Source organism: Neovison vison, chromosome 13 (assembly GCF_020171115.1).
Source record: "Neovison vison isolate M4711 chromosome 13, ASM_NN_V1, whole genome shotgun sequence".
Classification (NCBI taxonomy): domain Eukaryota; kingdom Metazoa; phylum Chordata; class Mammalia; order Carnivora; family Mustelidae; genus Neogale; species Neogale vison.
Genome location: NC_058103.1, coordinates 64,935,106 through 64,959,655, shown reverse-complemented (window position 1 = coordinate 64,959,655; position 24,550 = coordinate 64,935,106). Strand labels below are relative to the sequence as shown.

The window sequence follows — 24,550 nt, the reverse complement described above, 5'->3', positions numbered from 1 at the left end:
CAAGAGGCCAGGGAGATACATGGGCAACAAGATTTAAAACCAGGTGATGAATTAGAGCCTTTTCATCTAGGTAGGCCATGACATTTAATTCAGCAATTTATTAAACTTGCTTTTGTGTTTTTACAAAGCCTGATTCTAAAATGCCGGGGTCAGATACTGGGTACACCTCTTAAGTTTATTTATTTTTCCTAAATGCAATGAAAACATGGGAGCTAACCTTAGACAAAAATGAAAACATTCCAGTGGAACTTTCAAAATTCATAGTTTCTATGAATAGGTTCTGTGAATAATGATTATGAGAATTGTAAAAGAAATGAAGACAGAGGAAAAAAGGACACTTAGCGATGTCTAACAATTTTCTCTATCTCAGTTTTGTAACATGTGCTTTGTAGCAAGCAGATCTGTTAATTTGGCTACAATTATGCTTAGTCTCTCACTTGTTTTTTGGGGAGTAAGCAGAGCACAGGAAGATTGAGAGATTTGGGGTTGCTTTACATGGATGGTAAAACTGTTTCTCAGACTGCACACATGATGACGTTCTTACTTGGAAAGAACAGTTTCTCCCTAAGAAAGGAGAGGGAACTTGAATCTCTTTCCTTCAGATTGGCTTTGTCAGCTGGTTATGTTAATGTAGTGCTATTCATTTATTTATAAATTTATTAATTTATTCTGCTTTAGGATTGCTCAGTTTTTAAGATACACAGTTTTGGTTCTTCTGAACCGAGACTGGATGTGCTCCGTTCACCCAGACACTCTTTTCCATAGTGATCCTTGTTTTGGCAACTGTCTCCCTTTTCTCTGCTCACTTATCACTGCTTGTTTGCAAAAGACCTAACTATAACTGCACAGGCCTGGAGCTTATGCATTAGCTTCCAAATAGGGACAGCAGAGTAGCCTTCTCTTTGTAAGAGATTTAGGCTAGGGAGGGCAGATGAAGCGGGTGCCCTACAGACTCACCGGTGTCCTGCTGGCCAGGGGCAGCCCTGACCCCAGGCTTTATCTTATTTGGGCCACAGGAAGAGAACCGGAAGGTGGGTGGGGGGAGGGGAGAAGGAGGAGCCAGATGCTTAATCCTGAAGGACCTTTAGGGACAAAAGCATTTACAGTGAGTACATGCGACAGATTTCCAGCTTTTCTGTTCTTTTATTTAAGAGGGAAAAATTGACAAGAGAAGGGAGAAGGAGGTGGGCAGCTTTGATGACTGGGTAGCTGCATTTTTCTGTCTCCTAGCTTGGTTGAAGAACACTGATTTAAATGTGACTTAGTCAAATGCATTCTGCTAACATCAGGTTTCAACTAAAAACTTGTGGACTGTCAGGAAGATAGCAGAACCAATCCTTGTTAGTAAGCAATCCATGGTACATTTCTTCTGTTTCTATAGGGTGATAGAATATGGTGGGAAAAGCCCTCCCACAAATTAAAAAAAAAAACAAAAAACTTTAAAATCTTTACTGCTTGTAGGTTTTGTACTTTAAATGTTGAACCTTCTTTGGATTTGTGGAAAGGAAAGGATTTGATTTATGTTATTTTTAACAGCCGCTGGGATAAAGGTGGTATTATCTCTAATGCTGGAGAGGTGGACACAGCTAAGCATTTGATGGGGGAGGGGAAGAGGGAGGTCACTGGGTTCCAAAAAGCTGGTTGATCACTCCTGTCACGCACTTTTGGACCTGAGTAAGTGGGTGGGCACCTGTACACATCTGGGTCATTGCTTTCATTTGCATCATCAGAAGTTGTCTGCTGGCTTTAAAAGAAAATTTCGCTGTGACTGGAAAGGAATCTTTTTGCAAGATGCCTTCCTTATAAAGGAAGAATACAAAACTTAACGGCATCTAAAAGAACATAAATAGTCTTGTGCTGCATTTCCTACTATTTGCATTCAAATGGAGTAATTAATTTGATGGAAAAGCAAGCTTGAGTAGTCCGGATGGGGCAGAAAAATATACACAAAGATTGTTACTATAGATCTCTAAAATGTGAAGCAGTTTTCCTTTAAATTATTAATTTATCTTTGACATCAGATGTGATTTGGTGAAAATCAGAAATAGATATAAGTTATCGATGGGTAGTACATTAGATGTGTGCTACTAGAATTGAAAATTAAATGCTTATAGTAATTACTTTCCATGAAAATGGTTAATTAATCAATTTTATGCCACCTTCCAGGCTGGCTATGCTCTTATGACACATATGGTATTCCTTCCCCAGCAGCAAAGTTGTACAAGAGGGAAAATAGGCAGAAATTGAAATAAAATTTGAGTATGGAACTGATTTGCTTTACTTCTCTGAGGTATAGAAATACTCTTGTTTACAGTCTGGTCAGTTAAATATGGAAACATCACATCCATGTTGAAATTTTATAGATGCAGGAAAACTTTGCTTTGCAGCTTGATTGTAAGTTTTCCTTACCCTTTACTCATGTGTGATGAACCAGCTACATTTTTAATGTTTTTATTTTACTCTGTGTGTCCTCTGCATATATAACCACACCTCTGTCATCGGTCTTTAATTTCAAGCTCTACGGGGAGAGGATCTCATGTATGTGTTTCTCTGGGAGGAATTAGCAACACATAATGTGTAAATAATAATTTACAAAAGGAATTTGCATTGTGCTACTTTATTTTGTTCCATGAAGTAGGACAAATCATCGATGCTGTTCATGTGCTTTGATAATATGGAGGGCTAGTACTTTGTGTCTACACAGTTCTCAGTATAGGCAGGATGCTTCCGATGGCTTTGAAATCTCTGGATAAATAACCCTAGGTAATCCCAGATTCTTATGGTCAGGTCCAATTTTGTCATTTTACCTATGAGGAATCTGAGACTCAGAAATGTGGAGCATCTTGCCCCACATGGAACTGCACTGTGTCGGGCACAGCCTGATGGTATATACGGAAATGCTGTGGGTTGGAACATAAGTTGCTTTGAGCCCATTTTTGGTATGTTCTTTAGTTTATAGTAAGATGTGTATTCCAGAGAAGTCCCTGTGTTGATCTAGGAGTTTCAGAGAAAACACAATGACCAGGTGTCATTTTTCAGTTGTGTAGGGCTCTTGGGGGAGGTATCTGGGGTTGGGTGTCTGAGAAGGTGTGTGCGTGTGGCTGAAACAGTTCATGTACCTTACGCTGGCTTTTGGTTTTCTAATTTGGGGGAGTCTGGTTTCTTAGAAGAGGTAAGTGTGGTGACGCTGGTACTGTGACACCAGCGTCATCTTCATTTATCACCAGTTCTGTGACCTTCCACTGGAAGCCTTTATTAACCTTTGTGTATCAGATTCCTTTTCTGGGTTTGTGATTCTGAACAGATTCCCCAGAGAGCGGTGGATTGATTAAAAATTTAAAAGTGCTTTGGGAAATCAGAACCAGAGCCTGTCTGAGGCTAGGATATGAATAAATAGTATGGTAGCTCACTCTTCCTGGAGTTTTGATAACTCTTAACTGGTTTTTTGAAATAGCCAGGTCTAATGTTATTTTAAAAAACTATGCAAGGGTGGTTAAAAATGTGGGATATGGATTTGTCCCTCTTGCAATCAGGTGGAGAAAGCTGTTGAGTTGAAGCCTAAAACCATTCTCTGAGGCAGGTACCAAAGTAATAAACCTACTTTATGACATTGTATTTTAGTTTCTCAAATAACCTCACTTTCAAAAATTCGTAAAGCTGCTTATCATTTATTTTAAAAATTAAATGTACAAGAAATTGGGAGGGGGCGGTATGCTCCAGCACTGAAAGGCTTCTGAAATAATATGTTGTAGGAATAACTTATTTTTAAGGTTTTTGTCAATTCAGTAAGTCTTTTTGTTCTCTGTGCCCATTTCTGTATGGAAAGTTACATGTTCCTGGTAAAAATGAGAACTTCCCCCCACCTCTATTTTTGTAGGTAAAATAATTTTGCTGTTGTTACTAAGTTAATATTAAGAATATAAAGAAATACAGACTACTTTGTGATAATCACATTTAATTTCATATTTTGTTTGGTCACCTTTCATCTTTGGGGAAGGGTGCTAGAATGTGTAGAACCAGGAAAAAGTCTAATAAAAGAAAAACCCATTACCTTGAGTAGAAGAACCTACTCCTAAAACTAAAAATAATGTCTCTGTAAAATGTTTAATGTACAAGATCCTGAAAGTTGTTATTTTTATATTAAACTGGTTCTAGAAGAAAGATAAATTATATAGCTTAGATGATTACATTAGAAAACTAGTTTCCTCTTAAGCTTATCAACTTTACTATTACTTACACTTATGTTGTTTTAAATATATTTAATTAACATTTTATTTATTTATGTATTTGAGAAAGAGAGAGAGAGAGAGCGCAAGTGGGGGAAGGAGCAAAAGGATAGGGAGAAACAGACTCCCCACTGAGCAGGGAGCCCACCTGGGGCTACCTCCTGGATCCCAGGACTATGGGATCATGACCTGAGCCCTGAGCCAAAGGCTGCTGCTTAACCAGCTGAACCACTCAGGTGCCCCTTAATTAACATTTTAATGTTATGTGTTTCAGAGCAATTTATTACTCTTGAAATCCCAGAACCTCCCCCTCGCAAAATTTCAACATGACCAAATATTAAGTAATTTAAGTTAATAGTTAATTATATATACTGTATATATTAACCCACATGATTTATACTTTTTGGCAAAGTTTAGGTTTGGAATACTACATGATATTTATTTATATAACATGTCATAGAAAGGAGCAACCTCTCCTGAATTTGGCTCAGTGTTTTGTTAATTAGAACATGTTCCCTCTCTGCTTATCCTATGTATTGAGTGTATGGGTTATAATAGCTGAAATGGTGTTTAGGTGCTGGTAGTAGAAAAGCCCTAAGTAATAGTGGCTAAAACCAGATACCTTTTTTCTCTCAATAAAAGAAATTCAGGGCAGCAGACTAGGACTGATACAGTAGTTCCTTGTTATCATGTGGGATCCATGTTCCCACCACCTTGTTCTACCATCTTCCACCAACATACCGCAAAGCATCTCCTGGTCCATGGTAGTAACTGGAACCCTAGCCATCAAGCACACATTGCAGTCTAGAAGAAGGGGGAAACACAGAAGGGCAGAAAGAAGGCCCCTCCTTGAGTCCGCTCCCTTTATGCAGCTCTACAAGCTTTCTGTACAAAAGCTCCCCTTATCTCCCCTTGGTCAGAACTTAGTCACATGGCCATACCTAGCTGCCATGGAGATAGGATATGTAGTTTTAAATTCTTAGCAGAAATATGTATGCTGAAAATCAGGATTTATTAATAAGGAATGAGGAGAGAATGGATGGTGGGGTAGGCAATACCATGTGGTTTTGTGTTCCTATTGTACTCTGGGTCTTGGGGCTACTATGTAGAAACTCACAACACCTCCTTCTGTTTTTGCCATGAGCTATGGTTTCTTAATTTAGAAATCGGGCTTAATTTAGAAATCCTGTTTCTTCTGCGAAGTATCATTTCTTTATTTGGCAATCTTGTCTGACTCTTTCCTGCTTTCTTCTTTCCTCTTGCCTTTCAGCTGTTTTGGAAAGAAGTAAGGTTTAGAATTCTCCATGTTAACCATGAGCGTGACACTTTCCCCGCTGAGGTCACAGGACCTGGATCCCATGGCTACTGATGCCTCACCCATGGCCATCAACTTGACGCCCACTGTGGAGCAGGGTGAGGGAGGAGAGGCAATGAAGGACATGGATTCCGACCAGCAGTATGAAAAGCCACCCCCACTGCATACAGGGGCTGACTGGAAGATTGTCCTCCATTTACCTGAGATCGAGACCTGGCTCCGGATGACCTCAGAGAGGGTCCGGGACCTCACCTATTCAGTCCAGCAGGACTCAGACAGCAAGCATGTGGATGTGCATCTAGTTCAACTAAAGGTAAGGACGGTTTCTCGACTTAGGTCCATCCTAGACAGAAGTCTGAAAAAAGTTGTAGCACCTAGAGCCTGCGCTCTGTAACTTGCAATGAGGAAACGCCCAGGAATAAAAACAGAATAGCTGGTTTGATACACAGGGGCAGAATTCATTCCTTCCTGGTTTTAATTCATGGGTTGATTATCTAGAATCAAACTGACCTTAAAGGGATAATGCAGAGGTGCGGGGGAAGGGGAGGGCATTTTGGTGCGGTGTCATAGAAATCAGTTGTGGAAATAAAAGTATTATAAAAAGGTTTAATAAAAAGACTCACAGGTAAAAGATCATACTGAGCTGCGATTTTGAGTATGGTTTATGATTGTTATCTTCTGTTGCAGTTGATGCCACCTTTGTGGCAAAGAGTGGATTCTGGGATGATGGGGAAGGGCGGTGTTCTCCTTTTAGAATGAGTCCTTTCATCCAGGTACAATGCATCCTGCAGAACAAAGGTGCTTTTATAACAACTCATTCAGAGTTCAGATGTAAAAAAAAAAAAAAAATATCTGTGGCTTCTAGAGCCCTTGAAAAGCCTGACTTTTGTTGATACTGAAATGGAGGTGCTGGTAAGGAGTGCTATTAATAGAGATGTTGGCCTAGGGACCCCACAGTACAGTGAATCTTGTTCTGTCATAGCCACTCCTCTCTTCCAGGTCCCTGAGGCAAACACACACTAGGTTAATGACCAGCAAAGCAAGGCAGATTTATAGCCAGTCTGGGCATTGGCCCCAAACCCTAATGGAAATTTCTAGTGAGTTGATGAGATCCTAAGGAGAATTCTTTTACCTAAGCTCATTCATCCTCAATGATCTGAAACCAAAGACCAAACAGATTCTTAATCTTAACACTTAAATGGTTTATAGTCTACAGCTATCAGTGTGAGAATAGAGGATGGGCAGTTAAGGTGAGAGAACATGTTCCCTAAAGCCTAGAGCATGCTGACTCAGCCTTCTCAGGCTGGTTCAACAGGTCCTGAGCCCAGCTGCTGCATTGGAGAGAGTGTCCAAGAGAGGGAAGGAGGGCACTGGGAGAGAGAGAGAGAGAGAGAGAGAGAGAGAGAACAAAGAAAGCCAGAATGGCAAGGTGGCTGGGCTTCTCCCAGGTTGAGCAGGCCTGTGTGGTCTTCCCACAGGATCTTGGGAAGGAGAAAAGTACAGAAAAGGTAGCGGAGAGATGGCTGGGAACCAGCTTCAAAGCAGGCTAGGCTGTTTCCTCTCTGTGGCAATGGAAATGATGTGTCTCAGTCGTTGAAATAGGGTTCTTTTAATCAAAAGAGCAGCTTTCCCACTCCTCGAAGCTGGAGTGAAATGGAAGTTGGGGGCTTCACCTCACCGCTCCTCTCCTGTTCCCCCTAATGCTGCACTTACATGTAAATAAGTAAGTAAATACAGAGTTTGGGGTTGTAAGGAAAGTTGACTATTGTGCCCCCAAATCTTAGATTTACAAAGAAAGGATGGTAAAAGATTAAAGGAGAATTGGGGGTGGGGATGGAAATACCTTGAGAAGACTCCACTGAAAATGCTGCTAAGGGCTCCTATAAAAACATGACTGTGTCTGTTAATTTAATTACATCAGTTATATATGAAAATTTATATTTAAATTTCAAACACGCATGTAAAGTTTTTATATAATCAACCAGAGTTATGGTTAGTGTTTGAAAAATCACCTCTAGGGTGATTTGCTTGTCTTTTTCTCCTTGGAACTGTCATCCTGTCACCTTAGTCCAAAGGCATCTCGTACCTGCCTCCATCCTGCCCTGTTCTACAGTGTGGTCTGTCTCCCTGCTAAAAGAGGAGCTGTCCCAAAAGGGCAGGAATTTAATGTAGTAATCACATAATTGTTAATCAATGACTGTTAAAGGGATGAATCAAAATTGTTTTATGTGAATTTAATTTTAGGGATCCTCTCATTACTTTTTTTTTTTTTTTTGCAACTTACTTCATCAAGTGACTTAACCAGCAGTTACCATTATGTTCTCAAGTATTCTGTAATAATTGATCCTTTCCACATTGAGTCCAAAGTCAATGAACTCTGGTCTATGAACTGAGGTTTAATCTACATAAGGATTTAGTTTTGGTCTCCCAATTTGATTGGTTTAATCTTCTTTTTTTGTGTTTGTATAATATTTCTTTATTCAGTCAAGTACAATGATGCATTTAAAAAAGTTTTGAATACATGTCAATTTCTTAGATTTCCACGTTCATCTGCAGAATAAAGGGGGAACTTGGGCACAATGTTTTATATGTGAAAACACAACAAAACAACCATGTAGAAGCTGCTCTCAATTAAGGGTGTAGCAAATCAAAGGGACAGGCCCAGCCTAGGCAAGACCAGCCGTCTGCTCTGGGGTGTCCTACCTTGGCTCCTACTGCTTTGGTGCATAAGTCAGTTTATTAATTTACTGTGAAAAATAACCATCATAGGGATGGAAATGCCATGGCTTTAAGGACCATACAGGCACAGATAATTTCTAAGTTTATATATCTAGCCCAATGTTCTCCGAGGAACCCCAACTGCCTAACTGACATCTCTAATTGTGTCTTTAAATGAGCATCTCAAACCAGAGATGCCTATTGAAAAGCTCTTAATCCCTTCTGCCCCCATATCTTTCTAATTTCAGTGGAAGGCAGGGCACTTTGCCAGGCCCACGTATGACTCCCTATCCCACACGTACGTCTATCCAGAAGTCCTGTGGATCCATCTCCAAAATATGACCTAAAGGCATTCACTTCTCCCCAGCACTCCTGCTGTCACCCTAGACAGGCCACGTGACTGCTTGGCTGGATTAATTTTAGAGCCTCCTCTACCACCTGCACTTTATTCTCCACACAGGAGCCAATGGGGTCTTTTAAACATTTAAATCAGGTCATGTTACTCCCTTGCTTCCTATTGGCCATAATAAAACCCAGATCTCTTCCTGTGGCTCTGCACCTGTTTGGTTCTCTGGCCATATCTCCTGTTGTTTTCTTCTTGTTCATAATCCAGGCACATTGGAAGTTTCAAAGGATTGTTAGGCTAGTTCTTGCCTCAGTGCTTTTCTTGTTCCTTCTGCCTAGAAACTTTCTTCCTCTGTCTTTGCCAGGCAGAGTCTGGATCCTCATCAAGCAATCAGGCAGAGTAGCAGCCAAGTTCTAACATCTGGAGGTGCAGGCCTAGGAGAGAGTTGGGCAGGGGTTGGGAGTGAGTTGAGGCCTGTGCTGTTTGGTGAAGGGCAAGCATGCGCGCGCACACACACTCACACACACACACACACACACACACAAGTGGGGGGGGGTAGCTACTCTCACCTAATTTGTCTTTGTGCCTCACATAGAACTTAAAAGATTAGTTGAAAATGCTTTTGGAAAATGCTCAGGATAGAGGCTCAGCCTCTGGTTTCATTTGTTTGCTTGTTTGTTTTGTTTTTAAGATTCACCATATGAGTGATATCATATATTTGTCTTTCTTTGTCTGACTTATTTTGCTCAGCATAATGCCTTTTAGTTCCATCCATGTTGTCACAAATAGCAAGATTTCATTTTTTTTTTATGGCTAAGTAATATTCCAGTGTGTATATATACCACATGTTCTTTATCCATTCATCTATGGATGGATACTTGGATTGCTTCTCTATCTTGGTTATTATATATAATGCTGCACTAACATAGGGATGTATATATCTTTTGAATCAGTGTTTTTGTTTTCTTTGGGTAAATACTCAAAGAATAGAAATGGCATTTCTCTTTTTTTTTCTTTTCTTTTTTATTAAAAAAAAATTTTTTTTTAAAAACGTAAATGTATTATTAGCCCCAGGGGTACAGGTCTCTGAATTTCCAGGTTTACACACTTCACAGCACTCACCATAGCACATACCCTCCCCAATGTCCACAACCCCGCCACCCTCTTCCTACCCCCCTCCCTCCAGCCCCCCTCAGTTTGTTTTGTGACATTAAGAGTCTCTTATGGTTTGTCTTCCCCCTGAACCCATCTTGTTTCATTTATTCTTTTCCTACCCCCCAACCCCCCACATTGCATCTCTACTTCCTCATACCAGAGAGATCATATGAAAACTGTCTTTCTCCGATTGACTTATTTTGCTAAGCATAATACCCTCTAGTTCCATCCACATCGTTGCAAATAGCAAGATTTCATTTCTTTTGATGGCTGCATAATATTCCACCATATCTATATAGATATATAGATATATATGTTTTAAAAACATAAATGTATTATTAGCCCCAGGGGTACAGGTCTGTGAATTGCCAGGTTTACACACTTCACAGCACTCACCATAGCATAGCATATATATTTATATATCTATATCTATATATATCTCACATCTTTTTTTTTTTTAAAGATTTTATTTATTTATTTGTCAGAGAGAGAGCGAGAGTGAGCACAGGCAGACAGGGTGGCAGGCAGAGTCAGAGGGAGAAGCAGGCTCCCTGCGGAGCAAGGAGCCTGATGTGGGACTCGATCCCAGGATGCTGGGATCATGACCTGAGCCGAAGGTAGCTGCTTAACCAACTGAGCCACCCAGGCGTCCCTCACATCTTCTTTATCCATTCATCTGTTGATGGACATCTAGGTTCTTTCCATAGGTTGGCTATTGTAGACATTGCCGCTATAAACATTCAGGTGCATGTGCCCCTTCAGATCACTATGTTTGTATCTTTAGGGTATATACCCAGTATGCAATTGCTGGGTCATAAGGTAGCTCTATTTTCAACTTTTTGAGGAACCTCCATGCTGTCTTCCAGAGTGGTTGCACCAGCTTGCATTCTCACCAACAGTGTAGGAGGGTTCCCCTTTCTCCGCATCTTGCCAGCATCTGTCATTTCCTGACTTGTTAATTTTAGCCATTCTGACTGGTGTGAGGTGGTATCTCATTGTGATTTTGATTTGTATTTCCCTGATGCCGAGTGATGTGGATCACTTTTTCATGTGTCTGTTGGCCATCAGGATGTCTTCTTTGCAGAAATGTCTCTTCATGTCCTCTGCCCATTTCTTGATTGGATTATTTGTTCTTTGGGTGTTGAGTTTGCTAAGTTCTTTATAGATTTTGGATACTAGCCCTTTATCTGATACGTCATTTTCAAATATCTTCTCCCATTCTGTCAGTTGTCTTTTGGTTTTGTTAACTGTTTCCTTTGCTGTGCAAAAGCTTTTGATCTTGACGAAGTCCCAATAGTTCATTTTTGCCCTTGCTTCCTTTGTCTTTGGCCATGTTCCTAGGAAGAAGTTGCTGCCTGTGTTCTACTCAAGGATTTTGATGGATTCCTTTCTCACATTGAGATTCTTCATCCATTTTGAGTCTATTTTAGTGTGTAGTGTAAGGAAATGGCCCAATTTCATTTTTCTGCATGTGGCTGTCCAATTTTCCCAACACCATTTATTGAAGAGGCTGTCTTTTTTCCATTGGTCATTCTTTCCTGCTTTGTCGAAGATTAGTTGACCATAGAGTTGAGGGTCTATTTCTGGACTCTCTATTCTGTTCCATTGATCTATGTGTCTGTTTTTGTGCCAGTACCATACTGTCTTGATGATGACAGCTTTGTAGCAGAGCTTGAAGTAGAAATGGCATTTCTATTTTTAATTTTTAAAGGAAACTTCATTTCTTTTTCTACAGTGGTTGTACCAGTTTTGTTCCCACCATCAATGCATGAAGATTACTTTTATCCTTACCAACACTTGTTATTTCTTATGTTTTTGATTTTAGCCATTCTGACAGGTGTAAGGTGACATCTCATTGTGATTTTGATTTGCATTTTCCTGATGATTAGTGATGTTGAGCATCTTTTCATGTATCTGTTGACTATCTGTATATCTCCTTTGGAAAAATGTCTATTCAGGTCCTCTGACCATTTTAAGTTGGTTTATTATTATCATTATGTTTGATGTTGTTTGATGTATGTGTTCTTTATGAATCTTGGATACTAACCCTTTATCTGATAGATCATTTGCAAATATCTTCTCCTCTTCAGTAGGTTTCCTTTTTGTTTTGTTGATGGTTTCCTTTGCTGTGCAAAATCTTTTTATTTTGGTGTAGTTCAGATGCTTTAATTTTGCTTTTATTTCCCTTGTCTGAGGATACATGTCCATAAGTATGTTGTTAAGGCTAAGGTGCAGAGATATTGTTTTCTTTTAGAAGTTTCGTCATTTCAGATCTCATATTTATGTCATTAATCCATTTTGAGTTTATTTTTTGTAAGATGTAAGAAAGTGGTCCAATTTTATCCTTTTACATGTAGCTGTCCAGTTTTCCCAACACCATTTATTAAAAAGGCTGTCTTTTCCCCATGTATAATCTTGTTTCCTGTGTTGTAGATTAATTGACCATATAAGCATGGGTTTATTTCTGGGCTCTCTATTATGTTCTGTTGATCAATGTGTATGTTTTTGTGCCAGAGCCATACCGTTTTGATTACTATAGCTTTGTGATGTGTCCTGAAGTCTAGCATTGTGATACCACCAACCATGTTCTAATTTCTCAAGATTGCTTTGGCTATTTAGGATCATTTGTAGTTCCATAGAAATTTTAGGATTATTTGTTCTAATTCTATAAAAAAGACTATTGTTATTTGATGAGGATTGCATTGAATCTCTAGATTCCTTTAGGTAATAGTGACATTTTAACATTAATTATATTAAATGTCACTTTCTCAAAGAAGCTATTCCTGATCCCTCTTCTTGAAATACCCATCCTCTTTTCTGACAATTATCTAATCCATTATTCAGCTTATTTATTTATTTATTTATTTAGTAATTGTTCTTATCACTTGCTATGATTATCTTATTTACTTGTTTACTTGTTTGTATTAGGCCAAGTGACCTCAAATGTCTAATTCTCCACTCTACCCTTATTACTTAGGACAAGAGTGAGGCGCTTGATAGGGGCTCAGTTTGCACTTGTGGCTAAGTCCAAGTCTGTATGGTCAGTGCCTTCTCTCCTCATGGGTAGTCTTATACTGGAAGTCACATAAGGAAGGTTGCTTGTTGGGGATTGCATTAGGACAGAGGCATTGGATGAATTGGATGAATCAAGGCCCAAGTACATTTGGGGCTTTCTCATCAGGGAGAATTTGAGCAGCTCAGAAATCTGGAGATCTTGCCTAGGAGAATCTGCATGGGGGTGTCTAGGTGGCTTCTTTCTATAAGTGACTGTGCCTGGTCCTCCTCCTCCTACCTTCTTTTCTGTCTGACTCCTTCAGTAATGATTTTGGTCAATAATCATACACTTAGGTCTTTAAGACTCAAAGCCACTCTTTTTCTTTAAAGGTAATTTTGCTTATCTCATGGTCATTATGTTGATCTTAAAGTTTACTCATCAGAAACTACACTTACCAACCTTATTTCCAAGTTCTTAGGGGAAGTTTACTGTAACCCCCATGATAAACTACAAAGCACTATTATAAAGTTCTCATGTTGGGGGTGGGGAAGTCATTGTTCTAGAGAGTGATTAAAAACATTTAACTTTGACATTAAAATATGGAAACAATGCAATATATTATACTATATAGTTTTCCCATTTTTTTAAAGCTGAAAATGTAATCCACATATTTTACTTCTTAGTTTCCAGATATTCTTTACTAAGAACTATGAGAAGCCAGCTGAACCATTTTTAGAAACTTCCCCTTTCCTCCTCCTCCTCTTTTGGATTCAGAGGCTGTGCTGTGTACGAAAACCAGACTGAAACCTTACAAGATTTTGACTTTTACTGAGACTTCTCATCCAGATGAATGTATTTGGATACTAAATAGGCAAATTTGGTACCTCTGCTTCCTGATTAACAGTTTTCTTAGAATATTATTCATATTCCTGGAAACATGACAGGAAAGAGACAAGGCTTAGACTAGCTAGCATAGGCTAAATTATACAGCCACTTGACAAATAGAAGTTTTGACATGACTTAGCTGGAATCGGCTCCCCAAATAACCCACTTTAGATAAATTGTACTCTCAGCCACCTCCAGAAGAAGTTTCTGTCTGTTTCTCTCATTTGGGCCTGGTTCTCAAAGTTAGAGCATTAAACAGAGACTCTGTTTACAAGATGTTCTGACTGGACTGTCTCCAGACAGCCTGACCTCTGGGGTGGATCCAGGTACCCAGGGACTCACATGGGTTCTGGAGGTCTTGCTGGAAACAAGGTATGAGTCCTTTTTATAGCTGAGATGGGCATATCAGATGGGTCTCATGGACCGAAAGTAATGGGAGTCCTGGGATGATGGAGCTTTTGGAAGACAATATACTCTCATCATGAGGCGAGGAGTCTGTCCCACTGCACGGGGGAGTATGTGGGGAGAGTGGCAGTTTGTGGTAAAGTGTGTTTCTGGCCCTGGAACCCCCATTCTGAGCAGCCAGCCAGGCAGCATGGGGACCCAGTGAGGGGAAGAGATTGTGGGTGTGACTTGGAGGACCGGTCTCAGTTGACTCTTTGCCTTGAGTTCTTCCTCCTCTGTTATAGCAGGTGGAAAGGAAAGAATATTCTCTTTCTTCCACTGCTGGAGGGTAACTAGCTAAGCTCTGCTTGAGGTGACAGAGGTCTGCCAAAGTAGCAGCTGTAGAGTACAGGGTCTGCTGGCCAGGACAGTGTGCAACAGCCAGGGTCGATTCTTGGACACATCTAAAATATGCCCTAGGATTCTCGGAAAATCTTGATAAAGGGAACTCTGAATGAAATAGTTTGGAGCTTGGAGGATTCTGGTCTTAGTATGACCACGGGCTAAAGTCTAAAACATTTAATTTTACTATCTTTTGGGCAGTTTCTGATTCCTAACACATCTTAAAGTTAAGTAGGCACCATTTTAAGATTGAAGACCAAATATCTTTGTTTAGGGGAAAGAGTAGGTATTTTTTTCTTTTTGCCCTTTAGACCACTGTTTTCCAAGAACAGCCCTGTATTTTCAATTCATTAGTGTGTTGTGAAATCAATTTAAGGAATTAAAGAGCTAGAACAATGAAACAGAATTACTTGAAGTAAGGACAAATATTGTTTTATGCAACTTGGTTAGTTATGTACATATATTACATATATAAGTTGGGTCATGGGGTAAAATTTGTATTTTTCTCCAAGTCAAGACCAGGACAGTGTGATAGTTACTATTTTAGACCACTACCAGATTTTTCAACATCTTTGATATATTTTAATTTTCGAACATGTCATGCAAATAAATGTAACCTGGTGCTAATCTTCCCAGCATCATTGTTTTTTGTACTTACATGGGAACAGAAGGCCTCAGATCCTTCTAGAGGTGTGAGAAATTTTGGTGACTGTAAAGCACAAGAGATTAAATTCTGATTTTCTTGTGTTAGATGTTTGAGATGAATAGATTTGAGGGTGGGGGCTCATTGTTTTTCTTTCTTTTTTTAATTAAGAAGAAGATCCAACTTACATGTATTTCACTTCATCACCAGTGGGAATGTGAGGGTTTTGAAGTGGCATGTAAATGAAATCCTGGGGTCCCTTTGAGTAGGAGTGTTCATGGCTATTCTAAACTAATAAGAAAACTTGTGTTTTTGTTTGTTTGTTTGTTTGGTTGGTTGGTTTTTGTTCTCATTATTTGCTGCTAACTTGCCCCTTTAATATTTTATATCTCAAAGAGGGAAACATGTAATCTCTCTAAAGTGAAATGCTACCAAGGTATTAATTTCTAGTATCCTAACATGGAAGCGGGTATAACAAGAGAAGGACATCTTTAATAAGAAATGTGGGGGGGCAGCTGGGTGGCTCAGTCAGTTAAGCGTCTGCCTTTGGCTAGGGTTATGATCCTGGGGTCCTGGGATCAATCCCTCATCGGGCTCCTTGCTAGGCAAGGGGCCTGCTTCTCCCTCTCCCGCTCCCCCTGCTTGTGCCAGCTCTTTCTCTGTCTCTATCAGATAAATAGATGAAATCTTAAAAAGAAAAAGAAATGTTAATAAGTCAATTGATTTCTAAGTATGACATGTATAGAGACATTGGTGCTTATCTTTGGCTGCACAGTAGAATCTCCTTGGAAGCTTAAAGAAAAACCCGACTTCCCAGGCCATGTTCTAGACAACTACATTAGAATCTGGGTTTAGACCTAGCCATCAGTCATTTTAAAAACTCCTCAGGTGATTCCATTGCATGCCAGAGCTGAGAACCCCTGGAAGCTGATTTTGAGCAAAGGGCTTTTGGATACATTTTGCTTGGTCGGTGCATTCTCCCATTCCTCCCAAAAAGACAGCCAGAGATTTAAAGTAACTGATTTAGAAGCAAATATTCCTATATGACCTTTCTGAACTTTTTTAGTTTCTCAAGTGACCTCATAAAGTTAGTAAAATTAGTGAGAGGGAAAGGAATACATCCCTACTATACCAGCCCATATGTTTAAAATGTATCAATGTTATTCTCTTAAATTTTTTACAAACGAAAGAAAACTGAATCCAGATAAAGTAAAAGTTTCTCTCTCACATAATTAATACAAATTTTTGAATTAGAAATTATTTTACAGAAAAGTCCAGGCACAAGGCTGCCCACCAGTAATTGTGTGGACCGTATATAAATGTCAACTTGTGAAGTTGTGCAGTGCACCACCTGCACAACTTTCTGTGGTTGCCTTGTATAGGCACGGGAGATAGCTTGAGCGAAGTTTGCCTTGAATGTGAAAGACAGAGGGCTTCTTTCCCTGGAGCCAAGGAATGATGAATTATATATATTACTGGAGTTAGTGGAGACACGTTTTGAAGGACATAAATACTTCGAATGCCTCAGAGGAGTCTGGGCTTGATTCAGTAGTCACAAAGACATCTACAAACAAAGAAACAACATGGTAAAAACCTGTGTCTTAGGATGAGTTTGTGGTATGTGCCTCGTGATCTGGGAAGCGGAGAGATGTGAGACAGCTATGAGACAGTTTGGTAAATAACAAATGGTGGCTGACTTGGGTGGTGGAACGTGGTAACAAGAAAAAGTCCATCAGACCAGGTAGCTGAGGCAAGCCCAGAGAGGCCAGGGGGAGTCAGAGGCAACTGGGATTCTGTGGCTGAATTTGCCCTCATCAGACTCAAATTGAACTGCTGTGTCTGTTGTCACTTTGTGTTAGGGCTGAGGGCTCTATTTCTTTCTATAAATGTGAATAGAATAAAAAGGAGCAGAATAGATCTCTCCTGTGTTCGTTTGAGCCTTGTGGCTGTTATTAGTGGGCTTTTTGGTGTAGCTTTTTCCATTGGTCTGTGATAACTTAATGCACCAATTTTCTTCATTATTTGAATGAGGCAAATTTGCGAGATACATCATTAAATGGAAAAGGAATGTATGAAATGAAAGTGGAAAGTGATCTGCTCTTCTGAGGAAGAGAGAATGGATATAACAATTACTGGAGAATTGGTTCACAAGGAGAGAACTGACCTTAGGCAAATTATGAAGGAAGTCTTCATTGCTTTCTTGCAGTTTCCCCTCTTCCAGAAACCTAGTTTCTATTAAAAGAGCTTATAAAGTAATAAACCACAGTATTAGCAGTAGCTACAGCTCGCATTTTTGCTTCTGCAAAGGAATGTTATCACACTGGCCAACGGCATCTGTCTCTCTATTGTGGGAGTCAGGTGGTAGTGACAAGGCGGGGAGAGATTTCTTCAAATAGTACCACAAAGAAGACTGTACCTCCTTTATGGATGTTCTGTGCCCCCATCCTGGAAATAACTTAACTAGGAATGAAATGTTGTTTGGAAAAATATGTTATGTGCAGTGTTTACTTCCCTTAGCTTTCAGCTGCCCTCCCAGATAAAGTCCAAATGCCTGGGCATGCCTTATAGTTCCTTCCGAGTCTGGACCTAGTTGGCCTATAGTGTCTTCTGATGTTTCCTTTCCTGCATCTCTAAAAAGCCAGGCCCTTTCAGAAATCCATGAATGGAACATGGTTTCTCTCTTCTTGGGAAATCACCTCACTCTTTACCCCAAAATTCTGTGTCTGGGAAAATAGTTACACATCCTTTGAATCTCAGCTAAAAGCTCACCCATCTGGTGAAACCATTTGGAAGGCCAGTCTGGTCAGTCCTTCTGTAGATTGTCCCCATATTTTCATATGGTGCCCGCTGTAGCACGGTGGACACAGTCTTCAGTTTGAGTTATTACCACTCTAGCTGTTATGAAGAATCCTGTTTTCTCTACTTGTTCAAGCTTAATGTACAGCTTCAGTTAGCACAAAATACATTGCCTTTGATTATTTTGTTGATCTAATGGAAACCAATTTACTTAGACCTGTGAATAATTAGCAGGTCTTACTGAGGGAGAGTTAGTTCCCACATCTATGATGGAAATCTGAGGGCATGCGTATTTTCATTTTGTTTGCCCTTTGACAGAACATCCCTGACACTTTGCCCTTTAGGGATATGACTTGGGGAGAAGAGCCTCACCTCAAAACACTATTAGCGATCCCAAAATTTGTGCATCAATGAACATGTAGAGGTAAATCATGTTGGTAATGAAAACTTGATATCATTAAAGAGTAGTTACTGCAAGGAGACATTTGAAGTTGAGATATTTTAGCTTCTTCGGGTTTTTTTGTGCTATATTTTGTAGACAAATACAGGATTTATGTAAGTGGGTTATTTTGTCACTATTATAGCAAAAACTATTAAACAGCTGTGTAGACTTGATGATTTTCTGGGTTCTTCTTTAAATGTGTTACCTCGAGTAATTCTCCCTGGGGTATATATACCTACCTGTTGGATTCTGGTGTTCTGCAATGAGTAATGAGCTACATAAACCAAAATGAATCTAAACTCTGCGTGACAAATACAGTAACTGACATTATTTTATGTGCATATGATTATGTGGTTTCCTTTCATTTTTCTCTTTTCAGCTTCTTGTGATTTATATATATCTCTTCTTAATTAGTTATAAACCTGAGGTATCTATATTTTTTAAAGTAATATTTCTTTTTAAACTTTTATAAGTTAAGTTGTAGATACATAAAACGTATTATATTAGAAAAACCTGTGACTTTTCTTCTCAGAACTGGTGGACATCTGTTTTGTTATTATTGTTTGTTTTAGGTCTTAAAATAATTGGGCTTAGTTTTTCCTACAGATCTACAAGCAATTATAACTTTTGTCTGCCACTGGTCCATAAATAAGAATAAATATTTCATAACTGTTTAATGTGGTTATTATAAAATTCAGTACATATTTTAAAATGCAGTCCCATAAATGTTTTGCAGGTTCCCAGAACAAATTTACTAATGCTTACAGCACAAGGCTTTATAAAGTTGTGCATTTATTTGATATAATGTTATGGTCTCTACTTTTATTTTAAAAAGTGAATAGTATTTTTTTTAATTTTTGAAAGATTTTATTTATTTATTTGACAGAGAGAGAGAGATCACAAGCAGGCAGAGAGGCAAGCAGAGAGGGGGAAGCAGGCTCCCTGCTGAGTAGAGAGCCCGATTCAGGGCTCAATCCCAGGACCCAAAGATCATGACCTGAGTCGAAGGCAGAAGCTTTAACCCTCTGAGTCACCAAGGCACCTCTGAATATAGTACATTTTGTTTCTCATTATATTTAAGTTATTTTGTTTCACTTGGTTGGTTATTGATACTTTTGTAGATTTATTGGTCAAAGATGGTAAAAAAAAAAAAAACAGGTGATTGTGTTTCCCTTAGATCATGACCCCAGCTGGACGTTGCAGCACGAATTCTAGACTCACAGCCATTCTCATCCATTTCAGATTGAAAATCAGTGATCCAAGGCCTAGCACACAATTCTTCTCTCCACTGTAAAGCCTTTCTGGGGGCTCTCAGCCTGTGCTACTCAGCATCTATTCTCTTCTCTTTTTTTTTAAATTTTTTAAATTTTATTTATTTTCAGCATAGCAGTATAATTATTTTTTCACCACACCCAGTGCTCCATGCAATCTGTGCCCTCTATAATACCCACCACCTGGTACCCCGACCTCTCACCCCCCCTGCCACTTCAAACCCCTCAGATTGTTTTTCAGAGTCAATAGTCTCTCGTGATTCACCTCCCCTTCCAATTTACCCCAACCCCTTTCTCTCTAACTCCCCATGTCCTCCATGATTTTTGTTATGCTCCACAAATAAGTGAAACCATATGATAATTGACTCTCTCTGCTTGACTTATTTCACTCAGCATAATCTCTTCCAGTCCTGTCCATGTTGCTACAAAAGTTGGGTATTCATCCTTTCTGATGGAGGCATAATACTCCATAGTATATATGGACCACATCTTCCTTATCCATTCATCCATTGAAGGGCATCTTGGTTCTTTCCACAGTTTGGCGACCGTGGCCATTGCTGCTATAAACATTGGGGTACAGATGGCCCTTCTTTTCACTACATCTGTATCTTTGGGGTAAATACCCAGGAGTGCAATGGCAGGGTCATAGGGAAGTTCTATTTTTTAATTTCTTGAGGAATCTCCACACTGTTCTCCAAAGAGGCTGCACCAACTTGCATTCCCACCAACAGTGTAAGAGGGTTCCCCTTTCTCCACATCCTCTCCAACACATGCTGTTTCCTGTCTTGCTAAAGCATCTGTTCTCTTGATCCATAATTTAGCGCCAGTGTTTGCTTTCCTGCACTTTTATTTGCTTTTTCATATGTTGTTTTCTAATTTCTTCAAACAAGCCTAAAGTTTTTTAAGGGGAAATCCTCCCATTTCCTTTGTGTAAAATTGCAGACATTTTTGTTCAGCCAGTTGATGGAATCCTCACATTATTGTTTTTAACTTTCCTTTCTGCCCTAAGTGACATTAACATGCCAGGGAGACCATAACCTCCCAAGGCTATTTCAGTGAAGCAATAAAATGGATTCATAAGCATTTTAAAATTAGTATAATTATTCACAGAAATTTGGGGGTTAAGCTTTGGTCTAAACAAGTAGAAGTTTGCTGGAATTAACCCAATGGAGAATTTGATATTTTTCCTAATAAGAATGAAGTGATGAAGAACCTTAATTAAGTTCCTTCAAAGACAAGACAGTCTAGTTAATATAGCCCAAAGTTTGGGCTAAATTAAATCCCTGGGTCCTATGCAAGTCTTTTATCAATGCAGTTCTAGCATATCTCCTGTATAACACATATTCGTGTTTGAGAGGGAGTGGAATTATGGATCTCTCTATCTGGGACTACTTGTCCAATCTTAATATACAGCTTAATATTCATTCACATCCATTCTTTGTCCACGTGAGAGCTGGTATGGGAATGTGCTCAGTCACGACATTCACTTTAATAACTCCTGGAGTGGGAGTCTTGGTTTCAAAGGTTAAAACAGGTACACTGATGTAAATCAGTCAGATGCCTATTCATACCCTGCTTTTCCTGTTGTAAAGGGAACAAAGGGGGAGGAACTAGAAATGAAATGCATGAGCATCTTGATTTATGATGCCTAGGACCAAGGGTCCTCTTGCAAGGGAGATAAAATGCCTATAACTCAGGTGAGGCTGAATGGCTTTTGTTTGTAGTTGGGTAACAACTGTGCCTCAGTGGCAGCTTCTCTTTGTTTTCAGCTGCCTGGAGTAGACCCTAAATCCGGTGTTCACGTTCTGTCACTAACCTTATGACGTGGCAGTTCTTGCCTTTTCTGGGTCTCAGTATCCTCATTTGTAAAAGGAGGGAACTACGGGGTTCCTTCCAGTCCTAACATTTTGCACACCCTAAGCAAGCTGTAAATTCTGTGAGTTTGTGGCTCTGCTCCCCTGTTCTCCTCTTTCAGCATCTGGAGGGGGACTTTTGATTGCTCTTGAGGTTCCTCAGGTCCTTTACTCTGCTGGTAATAACACTAGCCGCTACCTGCCATTTATGCTGTGCTTTCCTCAGAGTGGTTTGCATACATTATCTCAGTTCATCTTTATAATAGCACCTAGACCTCTGGTGAAGGACCTGAGGTACAGAGAAGTTAATTGACTTGTCTAAGGTGTCACAGCCTGAAAGTGGTAAAGCTGGGAACAATCCTGAAGTCTGTTAACTGTTCTTAGATTAGCAATTTCTTTGAAAATGTGACAAAAACTATAAACTTTCTTCTCAAGACATTGCACACACATGGCCATCATATTCCGCATACTATTTCAAGAGACCCTTTGAAACCCGTTCACTCTTGTAGTATGTATCATACTGCACTTTCAGTTCACTTATTCTTGATTGCAGAATGGGAAGATTCAGAGGGAAAAGGAAAGATATGGAAAACACATAAATGATTCCACAGTCTTATATTTAGTAGAAAATAGCCACCTAGATTCTGGTTTGCATTAGTTTTTTTCATATGCATGAACTTCAGGGGCTTTGGGGGAGCCTCCCAGTCCCAGAACGATGGTGGAATTATAGGAGAGATCTCACCTGGAAAAATTTACTTCCTAGCCTGCTTTGTAATGCCTGAATTTTCTCTTGCCCACCACGAAGGCTTTCTTCCCATAATTACAGACAAAGCATTAAATATAAGTGTCATTGGGAAAAGAATTGTATTGTTTACATTTGCATCAAGCATACATACCAGAGGCTTTCTCAGAAACTGTTTTTTGGTGGAGGAGAGGGCTCTGGGCTCTTAAAGACTAGATGGAGAGGAAGGGCTTCAGACAGAGACCTTGCTGGTGAACGGACAATCTTTACCTTGAGTAATATGGCTTCATGATTTCTAATCTCATCCAAGCAGAAGCAGCTGGATTCCAAGCACGTGGGTGGTAATAACTGCCGAGACAGTTGCAGGTATTTTGAAACTGGGTTGAGGCTGTCTTCTAGAATTTAGAGGGCAAATTGGGATATCCCCCTTTTTTTTTGATGGTGGCTCATTTAGTTCAAGCTGCCTCAAAGATTTTCAGAAGTACACTGGAAACAATGAACACATATTGCCTTGTTAGTATTAACCAGCTTACTAATGCTGGGATGGGACTTTCTCAAATCAGTGACAATCACTTGTCACCTCTGCTGTCATGACTTCCCTCTTACTGCTGGCCCAATGTGGGAGTGAGGCAGAGTGGAAAGCCCCCAGAATTTGGAGATGGCCTGGTTCTGATCCTGACTCTGTGACCGTCTAGAAGGTAGACTCCAGGCAATTCAGTGATTTCAATCAGCCTTAATTTCCTTACCTGTAAATATCAACCTCTGAAGGCTATTGTAAAAATCAAGTAAGATCATTCTTTGGAAGAACTTCGAGGTCTCCCAGGTGCTACATAAGTGTCAGTAGTCCCAGTTATGATTATTTCCCAGTCCAAACACTGTTTGCTGTATTTGTGACTTTGACAGGGTGAGTTGGCAAATGTGTATATGCTTGTGAGTGTTACAGTTGTGGGAACTGTATATACTTCCAATTATTATATTGGAATATATATATATTATAATAATAATATAATGATAATAATATAATAATAATATTATAATATATATAATATATATAGAAAATTATATTTTCTATAATTTGCTTTTGGCCATTAAAACACAATAAAATACAGCCTTAATAAACAAGGCCTACAAGGGGCAAGACATATTTCACTTGACATTTTTACTTAACAGAATGAAATAAAAAACAAATTTGATTTTATATTATCTAAAAAGTGTTCTATGGTATATTAGTATGCTTCCTTCCCAAATTTCAAGTGCATAATACTGAATATTACCTAAATCCTTTTCAGGATTAAAGATATTACAGCTTTTGAGGTTATCACTTGGAACATCATTTTTACTGAAATAATGTAGATTTAGATGTAGTAAGAGATTTATGCTGAAGTTTCCTTTTTCCTTCCATGTCCTTTTTGGGGATTGGTTTTACTTCTCCTAAAAGGTGAAATTATGGGTAGGATTGAGTTATTTGAAGACATAGGTTATTAAGACCACTACAGTTTGGGGGGCCTTGGTGACTCAATCAGTTAACCGCCCAGCTCTTGATTTCGGCTTAGGTCAAGATCTCAGGGTGGTGAGATCGAGCCCTGAGTTGGGCTCCATACTCAGCGGGGAGTTCGCTTGTGAGGCTCTCTCTCTCTCTCTCCCTCTGCCCCTCCCCTCTGCTCTCCTACACTTGCATGTGCTTTCTCTCTCTCTCTCTCTCTGGAATAAATAAATCTTTAAAAAAAAACTCTACAGTGTGGGCCAGTTTGGTCTTTAAGAAGGCATCTTCAAATTCCAAATACAGAAAAAAACTTTCTATATGAATATGTTTACATATCTTGTTTATAATAGCATGATTTAAGAAAAACACAAATGAGGAAAGTGGTTTTTTATATCTCATAATCCAGTAGTGGAAAAAAATAGTCGACTTGGGGAAAAAAACGTTGCTTTAGATTTGCAAATAGATTGGAGTCTGGAAATACCTGACAAGTAACAAACAAGCATCTCTTCTTTAGTTTTCTTGAGCCTTTAGCTAGTTTGCCTGATATATCAAAGACTTGATTTTATACTGGCTGGTATATGAAAAAATAACATAGTTTGTTGCTGTAATACATGTTGATGTAATCAATATTCATAAGTAGAAAACATGAACTTCCTAATCACTGCAAATCCATTCAATTAGTTGAATAATTTATCATCCTTTCAAACAATCTGGCGCTGCTTTCCATGCTCCAGCTCCTGTTTGCTGCTTCCTTCCATTTATCACACTTTCTCTCTGGTCTGCCCTGCACATCAAGCACAAAGCACATTGCTTTCTTGGCATTAAGCTATTTATTTGCTTATATGTGAACTGGTAACTAGGAAACTTGCCAAATTAGCACCATCATGCTCAGGT

The 24,550-nt window shown here is 39.3% G+C and overlaps 1 protein-coding gene across 2 annotated transcripts in view; it reads left to right on the top strand.

Moving 5' to 3' along the window:
* The window catches only part of AKAP6 (A-kinase anchoring protein 6), a 552,477-nt gene that overhangs the window by 190,301 nt on the left and 337,626 nt on the right, over positions 1 to 24,550 (top strand). For both annotated transcript variants that reach the window (XM_044232056.1, XM_044232057.1), the window contains one exon: positions 5,497 to 5,854. In XM_044232056.1, the coding sequence (XP_044087991.1) occupies positions 5,531 to 5,854 (324 nt within the window). In that variant the 5' untranslated portion in view covers positions 5,497 to 5,530. The remainder of the gene's footprint in view (positions 1 to 5,496; positions 5,855 to 24,550) is intronic.